The 12,273-nt window shown below is 46.8% G+C and overlaps 1 protein-coding gene and 1 long non-coding RNA gene across 2 annotated transcripts; one reads left to right on the plus strand and one right to left on the minus strand.

The window, feature by feature from the left end:
• Positions 1-467: 467 nt before the first annotated feature.
• LOC120933700 lies at positions 468-1,864 on the minus strand. The gene is made up of 3 exons (XR_005748123.1): positions 1,626-1,864; positions 786-957; positions 468-696 (listed from the first exon to the last, which is right to left on the minus strand). It is a non-coding gene; the product is annotated as an uncharacterized LOC120933700 (long non-coding RNA).
• An 8,796-nt stretch (positions 1,865-10,660) lies between these two features.
• On the plus strand, positions 10,661-12,273 carry LOC120930793 (E3 ubiquitin-protein ligase TRIM39-like). Its single transcript, XM_040341967.1, has one exon. It carries the CDS (start codon positions 10,669-10,671, stop codon positions 12,271-12,273), a length of 1,605 nt encoding a protein of 534 aa, XP_040197901.1. The 5' UTR covers positions 10,661-10,668.

The following is a 12,273-nucleotide window of genomic DNA, read 5'->3' on the forward strand; positions in this document are numbered from 1 at the left end:
TAGGCGGTGGGCCGGCGTATCTTAGGGGTTACGCCGGGCGTAGTTGTGATCATGCACAGATGGGTGCAGTCAATTAGTCCACGTCACAGCGCATGCGCCGTTTAAGATACACCCGCCGTAAACCACTGCGACACGGTCGGACCATCATTTGCATGGGGTGACGCCCACTTACACTTACGCTGTAAGTGTAAGTGCACTTTTAAATTGTAATCCAAAAGGTAAAGAAGGGAATAAACTCAGTCAAAAGGGGTATGATGAACACCAATGCTGATGAACCGATCTCCAGTCAGCGTCAGTCAACTCTGCTGGTATAACTCTCAACTTGTTGAGACAAGGAAAAACGCATATATTGAGAGTCCAAGGGCCGCACGCCCCAAAATGTTGTAGAGACAAAAATGGAGAAATTCCCCCCGGGGGCTTTAAAGCGACATATTGTGTAAGGTATATTAAATTCAAAGACATGGAAATATATAAAAAAATGTTTTACTAGGTTTCTGTATCACGAGTAATGAAAATGCAGATAGTTGTAATATAAAATACATTCAGGTTACAGACAGTTGGAGACCTTTCTCAACAACAATTAAATGTTAAATGATACAATGGAATAATATATAGTGCCATTGATGAAGTAGCTTCCATAAGAATACTCCGACGCGTTTCGACCACAATTTGGTCTTCTTCAGGGGGATTTGTATTCTGGAAAGATGTCAAAAAAAGTATGTTAGGATACTAACATTCAAGTAAAATGCTGGCACCCATAGTACAGATAGTGAGGATATATTTACCGCTCGAAGCATATAGAAGGTGACATGTAACCAGAGATGATGGCCGTGGTGCAGACAAAGGATCCCAATGTCCCCATGATGGACGTCCCCCATCACTCCAGGCGGGAGTCAACCAAAACACAGGCTTGCAGGGAGTCTCGGGTGTGAACCTGCGAGAAGGGGGGGAGGGGGGCTAGGAAAAACAGACGACACCCATAATGATTCAATATGTATTTGTAATAAGAGTATAAAGTCATTGTGTACTAACAAGATCTTGGCATAAATATGTATAAAAGAATATGATAGAGTATGAAGGTATTGTTGATACTCATATCAGAATATCATGTTATTATTATTAAATATACCAGAACCATTGACATGGTAGGTATAATATACAAGTGAATGCAGAGTGAACATGCTGCTGGTGGATGAAGTGATTGAAAAAATGACAGAAAAATGTGTGGTGCAAAAGTAATGTGTATGTGTGTGTGTAGGGTGTATAGGTACAGAGTGCATGTTAATGCACTGTGTATGGGTTTGGAAATACTAGTGTGTGCAATGATGTGCAAAGATAAAAAATTAAAATAAAAAAAGCGGCAATATGTGTAGTGAAAGTTGAAAAAACAAGAAAAATCTAGCGAATCAGGTGACATGAGCAGAAAGTAAAAAATGTAGGAAGTAAAAGAAAGTGTGTGTGAATGGTGAAGGTCAGTGTGATAGTATGTCCCAGTGCTGGTAGTTGTAAATAAGTGTAGATGTATGCATTTTAAGGCAGTAATGATATTGCTAAATAACTACAAAGTGTAGTATAGTGTGCAAAAATAATATGAATATATATAGTATGCTGGATCAAGTACTCACATGGGCTCACATCCTGTCAGTGTGTGGAGGGAGCTCTTCTGGGATCATTACCAAACCCAGGAAAATAAGGCACATTAAATAGGGTCTAAGCCAATTAGTGCCAGGTGTCGTCTTTTCCCTCCCCCTCATCAACCACAGCCCCGTGCTGGTTAACTCTTTACTCCCTCGGCGTTCCTGTAAGCTGATGCTTCGGCCACTGCCGTCACCTCCATCGCAATCGCGTGATGTCCTGACGCAAAAACGCACGCAGGGCCGAGGCCATGCATGCATGCGGCATCATGGCAATTCTGGAGGTGATCAAGGAATGCCGCCGACACGGTAATGTTCCCCCGGGTGGCCACAGGTGGAATGGCACACCCTAATGGGAGCATAGCAATGGGGAGAATCGTGAATAATAACACGTCTCCCCGCCGTGTCGGGAAGCCTGTGAAAGTGGCGGCACCCGCCCCACATGGAGAGGTGGGGGAGGAATGAGGAGGGGAGCATCAGTGTGCACCCAGGACATCAAAAACATAAAAGATACAAAGTACAGAGTAAATAACCCCAAAGGGGTATGGTAATAGCATATACATTCAGACATTGCATTAATGAGTGAATTACTTAACTGGTAACGAGCTATAGGCCACATGAATAGATGGAGTCATTTATTATGGCAAAGATGGGTGTTAAGGCGAGTTGACCCAAAAATATGTATTTTTGGGTTGCAATTTATGGACAATCCTTTCGGAAGGGGAACATGCATTATGATACCTATAGGTACACAACAAAGTGATGGCCAAAGTGATGACTCTCAACTTGTTAGGCCTCTCTGATTCAGTCAGAGATCAACACGTGGCTCCCGGTTTATGGAGTAACGTTAAGTTATAAGCTGAAGTGGTATTGAAACTTGGGAATGTGCCCTCTCACCCGAGCAGGCCCGGTCCGCCTGAGTCCTTCACAAAGACGCGCCAATCAGTCACCGCTCCGCAACACACGGTCTCCGGTATTGGACTTCCCACTGCTACGATAGTCAGATGGCGAGCTTCTCTGGCCTCCGTGAACACGAGCTGGACACCCTTGGTCTTGCTTCCCTCCAGATGGTTGGTCTTCCGGTGGATCCAGGCTCCAGGCCCAACAGCTCGGCTCTGGTGCTCTTCACAGCTCCGCAGAGGAGAAGATGCAGGTTCCGAGAGAGCGAAGTCAGCTCCTCCTTGCCTTTAAGTAACCTCCCCCATAAGGCTGTGCGGAGGTGTCATGTGCTCCAAAAGGGCAAGGCATTGTGGGAAGTGTAGTCTGTTCCTACTAAAGGTCAATGGAGTCCATATCTCCTGGTACTTCTGATCCCACAATGCATTGTTTTTTTAAAGAAATATAAACACGTATGTACAAGTGTAACTGGACCCCGGTGGAGATTCAGGCTATCAATAGTCCATGATAGTATGACCCCACTACACACTCCCCCCACTCAAAGTCTTTGGTCCCCAAAGAGGACAACAGTATGTATTCTGATACATGCTTTGTAAATACAAGTGGAGAAAAGTTTGTTAGATTATGCAAGGCAACAAACACTGTGCATTATTCCTAACATTACTCAGGAGGTATTCGAACAGTCTCAGTGAGGGGCAACAGGTGATTCCTGTGCCAAGTTTTTAAAGGACCCACACTTCTTTCCAGTCTGATCTGGTATACGGGAAGACCAGGCAACTGTTTGCACACAATGGCCCGGATTCACAAAGCACTTACGCCGACGTATCTCGAGATACGCCGCGTAAGTGTAAATATGCGCCGTTGTATCTATGCGCCGTGCCCACAAACTGAGATACGCCTAAAAATAGGCTTCATCCGACCGACGTAACTTGCCTACACCGGCGTATCGTGGGCGCATATTTACGCTGGACGCATCTGGTGCTCCCATTGATTTCCTATTAAAATATGGAAATGAGGGAGATACGTCGATTCACGAACGTACGTGAGCCCGGCGCATAATATACGCGGTTTGTGTAAGTCGTACATCTGGCGTAAAGTTATTCCCCATATATGAGGCGCAACCCATGCAAAGGTATGGACCAGGGAACACAAGCCTTCGTATATTACGTCATTTACGTTGTACGTGAATATGGCTGGGCGTAGGTTACATTCACGCCGTAGGCAGTGATCCGTCGTATCTTAGGCATTTGTTCCGACGTGATTCTGAGCATGAGCACTGGGATGCGTCCACGGGACGGCACATGCGCCGTTCGTTATTTGTATCTATCTGGCGCTCGGCCCATCATTTGCATGGGGTCACGCCTCATTAGCATGGCTCACGCCGACTTCCACTTACGACAACTTACGCCTAAGAAACCCAGCGCAGATTTGGCAGCACTGGCTTTGTGAATCCAGTGCTTGTCTCTCTGCGCTGCGTCGGCGTAGCGTAAAAAAGATACGCTACAGCGGCATAAATATGTGACGATGTATGTGAATGCGGGCCAATATATGGTTGGGACTTCCAACGGTCAGCTAATTTATGTTTTGTCTGGGATACCCAGATTCCTCAATAATACTCGGTCTCCTGGCTGTAAGTCTTGAATCCTGACTCTCAAGTCAAAGTTCCTTTTATTCCTCTGCTCAAGTTTATCTGAACTAGCATGGGCCTTCTCATAAGCTGTTTTTAAACTTCTTCTTAGTCGGTCTACATAACCCTTATGGGAAGTTGCGGATGTATGATCCAGGGATACTCCAAAAGCTAAGTCAACTGGTAATCAGGCTTCCCGTCCAAACATTAAACGGTAGGGTGAGTATCCAGTTGCATCATTCATAGTGCAATTATATGCATGCACGATGGCAGCTACATGCTTGCTCCAGTGTTGCCTCTTTTCTGAGCTCAGGGTACCCAACATATTCAGAAGAGTCCTGTTAAAGCGTTCAGGCTGAGCATCCCCTTGAGGATGATAAGGAGTAGTTCTGGTTTTGTCTATGTTCAGCAAATCCAACAGCTTCTTTATTAGCCTACTTTCGAAGTCTCTCCCCTGGTCAGAATGGATGGTGGTAATCCATAGTGCACAAAGAATTTTTCCACCAGTACTTTTGCTACTGTCGAAGACTTCTGATCCTTAGTTGGATATGCTTGAGCATATCTAGTGAAATGGTCGGTCACCACTAGGACATTTCCTACTCCACTCAAGTCAGGCTCCAGGCAGAGAAAATCTATGCACACCAGTTCCAATGGACCCTGACTTTGAAGATGGCCCATTGGGGCAGGTTGTCAGGGTAAAGTCTTTCTTTGGATACACCAGATGCAAGAATGGCAATATCCCTCAACTTCAGCCCTCATGCCAGGCCAGTAAAACCTGTCTCTGACTAACTGGAAAGTTCTCTCAGGGCTCAGATGGCCATGCTGGTCATGAAGTGCAGCTAGGATGGTCTCTCGGTGTTTACTGGGCAGGAACATCTGCCATTTCTCTTAGGGACCATCAGAGGGGCCCCTTTGGTAGACCACCCCTTGATGGAGCTGCAGCCTGTCCCACTCTTTATGCACCAGCCGTGCTTCTCTTGAGGGACTGGTAAGAAGCACACCTGGGTCTTGGTCTTCCAAAGCCTCTAGGACCAACTTTCCAAGGGGATCTTCTTCTTGATCTTTCCTTAGATCTTTCTTTGACAATTTGGGTAGGTCCTCGCTTCCCATTTGAGTCACATTACAGTAGAACTTGGGTACTCCCACTGCCGAAACTCCAATTTTCTCGGCTCTGGGTCCTCCTTTTATCTGTAACTCTGTTCCTTGGCACAGAGCTCGCACCCCCTCAAAGGTTATTTGAGTCCACTCTTTCTCAGAGACAATCGATCCACTGGGCCTTCTGGAGAGAGCATCTGCATCTCTGTTTCCCACACCTGGTCGGTATTTCAGGCTAAAATTTAATCCTGAGAGGGCTGCCAACCATCTTTGTCCTGTTACATCCAAGTAAGTGAGTGGGTTGTTGTCAATTCTTACCACAAACTTGGCCCGTATAAGTAATCCTTAAGCTTATCTATGACAGCCCATTTCAGGGCCAAGAATTCAAGTTTGTGAGTGGGATAATTATTTTCGGATGAAGTTAGACTCCTGCTCACATAGGCTAATGGGCGTAGATAACCACTGTGTTCTTGGTATAATACTCCTCCTAGTCCCTCTCTACTGGCGTCCACGTGCAACTCATAAGGTTTAGAGGTATCCGCATAGGCCAGAACAGGAGCAGTGGTTAAGTTCTTTTTGAGCTGAACAAACGCCTCTTCACACTTGGGGTTCCATTGGTTACGGATGGACTCTTTGGACTTCGAGGCCCCAGATTGATCTTCACCGGCCTTTCTGATTCAGAAGCGTCATCTTCATCTTCTGTCTTCAACAATTCGTTTAAAGGCCTTGCGATCTTTGCAAACCCTTCCACAAACCTCCTGTAATAGGAGCAGAATTCCAGAAATGACCGTAACTCCGTCACATTGGTTGGCCTAGGCCAAGAGGTAACTGCTTCCAATTTTTCTGGGTCTGTCGATATCCCTTCTGCAGAGACAATGTGGCCAAGGTAGTGAACAGACGGTTGGTAAAACTGACATTTTTCTCTGGAAAGCTTGAGGCCTTCGTCATGAAGCCGTTTTAGCACTTTCTCTAATCTCTGTTCGTGTTCTTCCAGAGTCTTTCCGAACACAATAATGTCATCCAAGTACACCAACACTTCGATCAGGTTCATGTCCCTTACTGTCTTCTCCATCAATCTCTGGAAAGTGGCTGGGGCACCTGACAATCCCTGTGGCATGCGGTTGAACTCAAAGAAACGCACTGGGGTGATGAAAGCCATCTTCTCTCTGTCTTCCGGGTGCATGGGAATTTGGTAATAACCACTATTTAAATCCATTACACTGAACCATTTGGCTCCTGACAGACTTTGAAAAGCATCTTCAATCCGAGATGTGGTGTACTGATCAGGTATGGTTTGCTTGTTGAGGGTTCTATAGTCAATGCATAACCTCAATGAGCCGTTCTTCCTCACCACCACTATGGGAGAAGCATAATGGCTTCTGGACTCTCTGATGGTTCCTGTCCTTTTTAACTCTGCCAGTTGCTCTCGGAGGTCTTCCAAATCTGTCAGAGGGACTCTCCGGACTCGCTCCCTGAAGGGTTTATCCTCCTTTAGTCGAATCCTGTGGGTGGCACTCTTCGCACACCCAACATCAAACTCAGTTTTTGAAAAGATTTTCTGCCACCTGTCAAGTTGGGCTTTTGCCCTTTCTTCCCATTCTGGTGGGAGGCCAGTGCCATTAGGTTGGTGGAACTTCTTTAGATCTTCAATCTTCTTCCCCTCCTCTAGGTCAGAGGGGGCGACTTGGGTGGCTTGCTGTACCCGGCCCAGTAGCATTCTGGCTGGCACATCCACAGGGCTGGCAGTAGCATTCCTGATGCTGACGGACACTATTAGACGATTTCTCTCCAACACCTTCAAGGGGATCACCTCAGGTATCACTTCCACTCCTTCCGAGTGTCAGGCAGGGTCAGGCTCAAGGACAAGAAACGGGCCTGGCTGAGATCAGGTAAGCTTTACCGAGGCCCTCAAACAGGTCACTTCACCTGGTTGTAAGATCTTCGCTGTCTTGTCCAGCCGCCAGATCTTCCCCACTCCTTCTTCAGTGGCCTTCTTCTCCATCACCAACTGCTGGTAAACCCTCCGCAACATTGGATGGACTTTCCGTGATGGGGTCTCTGCTACTTCAGCTAGAGGGAGCAAAAGTCTTCTGACCAAGTCGGTGTTGGTCCCTATAATGAGGGAACTCTGTTGGGCCCCTGGTGGTCGAGGGCAGACTACTGCTAAGGTGTCAAAGGTCTCTGCTGCACCTGCCACCGAAGGATCAAAGGTCAAGCGAATGGGTACGTACCCGTCTTAGGGGAAACTCTGAGTTCCAATACCCCATATTTCCAGATCTTCCAGTTTTTGTAAGGGCGGGTGAGAGAGGTATCGATCATTAAAGTCTCTATACAGGAGAGTCACTTGAGCTCCAGTATCCAGGAGGGCCTTTGTGTAGATTCCTTCCACTTGGATAGAGACTAATGGGGAAGGCCCCACTAAGTTTTCAGGAAGCCTCTGGGGTGTAGTTTTCCCTTTTTTCTCTGTGACCTGCACCCTCACTCCCTTCTTATGAGGGCTCTTTTTGGCTTCCACACGTCCACACAGGGGAGGGGTATGAGGTGGCCTTGGACTGGGTTTTCCCTCCTTGCCTTGCTTTTCTGCTTCTTTTGTTACTTTGGAGTTGTCTACAGTAGGCAGGCACCCGGTTGACTCCTTCACCGGGGCCCTCTGAAGTTTTCCGCCGGCTTGTACATTGGTTGACCATTCTTGGCTGGGCTGGGGCAAACTTCCTTTGTATGTCGTACTCCTCCACAGTTGAAACAGAATATGAATCTCCTGGGTCTCCTTGATTGATCATTCTGCCTATAGGCGGGCTTCTCCAGCTCTTCCCTTTTGGTTTGGTAAGGAAGAACCTCCACTTGACTGGTCAAGGCGACCACCATCTCCATCAGTTGAGACACTTGTGTCCTCAGTAGCTCAACCTGAGGGTCACTGTTCTCAGTGGCCACTACACAAACTCGTGCCAGGGTTGCCAAGAGCAATGGGATTCATTGGCTGAGCCCTTCTTATAACTTGTTGGGCCCTGAACTCATCCACTTTTGTTGGATCCATTCCCTTCTTCAGTAGGATCTGATGCAAGATTTTATCTAAGCGGCCAACAAACTCGGATAACTTCTCCCCTTGTTTCTGAAAACAGTGCTCTAGTTGATAATGGAGCTCATTGGTGTTCTTAGTCCTTCCAAATACACTCTGCAAAACATCTAGATAGTCCTGTGCAACACAGTCCTTTTTGCTGAGTTTAAGGTTACGTATGGCCTCCAATGCTGGTCCCCTGAGGCTCTCCATAATCCTTTGTTTTTTATGCTTCTCTGGAATTTCCCACTCTTCCAGAGCCTGAGTGGCATGGTCCAGCCATTCTTCAAATCCATCCTCCGAGGATGGTACTGGTTGTCTCCCTGAGAAGGTTCTGAGCTTCCTGTATCCTGTTATTGGGTAATCTGGGGAATCTTTCTTATACTGAGCCACAATTTCTCCCAAAACAGCACGTAATTCTGGACCAAGAGTTTAGTGGTGTTGGGTCAGACCCCTCTGTCTTTTGTTCTTTAACCCCTTCGGGGGCCGGTGCACTAGAGGAAGTAGGACCGTCTTGTTCCTCTGCAGGCTGTGTCAAAAGAGTTCAACACTGCCTGGTGTCTTTAAACTGACACCTTTGAAATTATCTGGAAGGGTTTGTGTTGTCTACCCGTAGGTCTATTATCCATGGCTTTCTGTCTTTGGATAAAGTTATCAGGACTGGGAGTAATTCTTCCTCTGTCCAGACTTCTCCCCTGATTTCGACCACTAGGCCACTCTTCAAAGCAACATTCTCTTATCTGCACCATTTGGATGCAGCAGCGGCATCCATGGCTGATCTTGGCAAGGGTTGAGGTTCAATATGAGGGGAATTTTTTGTTTTTGTTTTGAGAAGTAGAATCCCGGACGAGCCCCCACGTGTAGCGCTACCCCCGCAGGAGCCGCTGGTTAGATTTGGGATCTACTCATTAATCAATTCACCCCCTTCAATTGTCTCGAACCCTCCCTTGGCACACCAGATAAATGCAATAGTATTGTGACCCCTACTTGGGTGGGGCCACAATAGCATACATAAAACAAGCAATGGTAATACGATAACACTGTTACTTTCTCCAGTTGTCGGCTCCCAAGAGTAAACACACCTAACACAATTAATATAGTCAAACCAAAAGGATAGCTTTACTTTGCGTATGGTAAAGAGGATAAAGGGGTTTGAATAACAGGTTAAACATACACAGGTATTGACATAAAAATGACTGTGCAAGGGCCCTTTGCAAGAGTCAACAAATAAAGAAAAGAAACCCCAAACTAAAAGGTAATATTGTTAAGTATCAGTTATTATAGGCAGTCTATGCTCGCGAGCTCCCCCTAGCGGGCAGTTCTGCAGAACAGCTAATACAGAAAAAAACCTTTGCCAGGCCTGGCTCAAACAGCTCCCGAATATCTCCTAAGGACAAAGTCTATGTTGCAACCGTTGGTGCACTTTTAAATTGTAATCCAAAAGGTAAAGAAGGGAATAAACTCAGTCAAAAGGGGTATGATGAACACCAATGCTGATGAACTGATCTCCAGTCAGCGTCAGCCAACTCTGCAGGTATAACTCTCAACTTGTTAGGCCTCTCTGATTTAGTCAGAGATCAACACGTGGCTCCCGGTTTATGGAGTAACGTTAAGTTATAAGCTGAAGTGGTATTGAAACTTGGGCATGTGCCCTCTCACCCGAGCAGGCCCGGTCCGCCTGAGTATTTCACAAAGACGCGCCAATCAGTCACTGCTCCGCAACACACGGTCTCCGGTATCGAACTTTCCACTGCTACGATCGTCAGCTGGCGAGCTTCTCCGGTCTCTGGGAACACGAGCTGGACACCCTTGGTCTTGCTTCCCTCCGGATGGTTGGTCTTCCGGTGGATCCAGGCCCAGGCTTCAGGCCTAACAGCTCGGCTCTGGTGCTCTCCACAGCTCCGCAGAGGAGAAGATGCAGGTTCTTTAGAGAGCGAAGTCAGCTCCTCCTTGCCTTTAAGTAACCTCCCCCATAAGGCTGTACGGAGGTGTCATGTGCTCCAAAAGGGCAAGGCATTGTGGGAAGTGTAGTCTGTTCCTACTAAAGGTCAATGGAGTCCATATCTCCTGGTACTTCTGATCCCACAATGCATTGTTTTTTTTAAAGAAATATAAACACGTATGTTCAAGTGTAACTGGACCCCGGTGGAGATTCAGGCTATCAATAGTCCATGATAGTATGACCCCGCTACATTTACTACTGTGAAAAAAAACCTTCCTTTTCAGTACTCTGATCTCTGTGTCAAATATTACTGATCTGGTTGAGCCTCACCCTGTGTAGGAGAATGTGACCCCTCCCAACTGCATTCTTCTCCGGTGTCAGAGAATTTCAGTTTTGTTTCTCTTGTCTGCTGTCAGCGATGGCGTCTGCTGATCTGAGAGCTGAGCTGGAATGTTCCGTCTGTCTGAACATTTATACAGATCCTGTAAACCTGAGATGTGGACACAACTTCTGCCGGGTCTGTATTGATCATGTGCTGGATACACAGGAGGGGTCTGGAGGATATTCCTGTCCTGAATGCAGAGAGAAGTTTCAGGATCGGCCTGCACTGCAGAGGAACATAACACTACGTAACATAGTGGAGAATTTCCTGTCTGCTCAGCCCGATCAGGAGGAGTCCGGGGTCTTCTGTACTCACTGTGTGGACTCTCCTGTACCTGCTGTTAGATCCTGTCTACACTGTGAGGTTTCTCTGTGTGATAAACACCTGAGAGTCCACAAAAAGTCCCCAGAACACATCTTATGTGACCCCACCTTGTCCATGGAGAGCAGAAAATGCTCCGTCCATAAGAAGATCCTGGAGTATTACTGCACCGAGGATGAGACCTGTATCTGTGTGTCTTGTAGTTTGGCCGGAGAACATCGAGGACACCAGGTGGAGATGCTGGATGAGGCTTCTGAGAAGAAGAAGGAGACACTGAGGAATGTTCTGCAGGAACTTCTGACAAAGAAAGAGGAGACGGAGGAAAGAGTCCAGAGTCTCCAGGAACACAGGAGGAAAGTAGAAGAAGAAGCAGCTGGTGACACCGAGAGAGTCACTGTCCTGTTTAGAGATCTCAGGAGACGTCTGGAAGACCTGGAGAAGAGAATCCTGAGGGAAATCTCCGGGAGGGCAGATCGGATCTCCACCTCCATCCAGGATCTGGAAATAAAGAAGGAGGAGCTGTCCAGGAAGATGCGTCACATTGAGGAGCTGTGTAACATGACGGATCCACTGACTGTCTTACAGGAATCAGACACAGGGGACTTGTGCGATACTGAGGATTGGGATAATGAGGAGGACAGAGAGAGACATGAGGAGCTGCTCAATGATGGAGGGGGTCTGGATGTGGCTGGGATTATACACACAGGTTTATCTGATATAATAACAGAGATAAATGTAATTTTCCGTATACAGGAAGCTGCAGACATATTACTGGATGTAAACACAGCTCATAATTTTCTCCATATATCAGATGACAGGAAAACTGCATTCAAGTCATATATAAAACAGAATCGTCCAGGAACACTACAGAGATTTCTGGATTATTCTCAGGTGTTGAGCAGTCAGAGTTTCTCCTCAGGGAGACATTACTGGGAAGTGGATGTCGGGGAATCAGATTGGTGGATAGTTGGGATGTGTTACCCCAGTATAGGCAGGGTAGGAAGATCGGAGTCAGTGATTGGATGTAATAAACAATCCTGGGGATTGTACAGGAATGGTGATCAGTATTGGGAGATACATGACAGTAATAAGATCCCCTTACCCACCATTATCTCCAGTAACAGAGTCAGGATATATCTGGATTATGAGGCCGGGCGGATCTTCTTTTATGATCTGTGTGACCCGATCCGACACCTCCACACCTTCTCCACCACCTTTACTGAGCCCCTCCATGCTGGGATATATGTAGCGAGCGGTTGTATAAAGATCTGTGGGGGGAATCAGGAGATGTTAGAACTCCGCCAGAGACGGGTGATGTAA

This window comes from Rana temporaria, chromosome 3, assembly GCF_905171775.1.
Source record: "Rana temporaria chromosome 3, aRanTem1.1, whole genome shotgun sequence".
In the NCBI taxonomy this organism is placed as follows: domain Eukaryota; kingdom Metazoa; phylum Chordata; class Amphibia; order Anura; family Ranidae; genus Rana; species Rana temporaria.

What these genes read in the sequence shown, in the direction of transcription:
- LOC120930793 (XM_040341967.1), top strand. Translation starts at nt 10,669, where the DNA reads ATGGCGTCTGCTGATCTGAGAGCTGAGCTGGAATGTTCCGTCTGTCTG.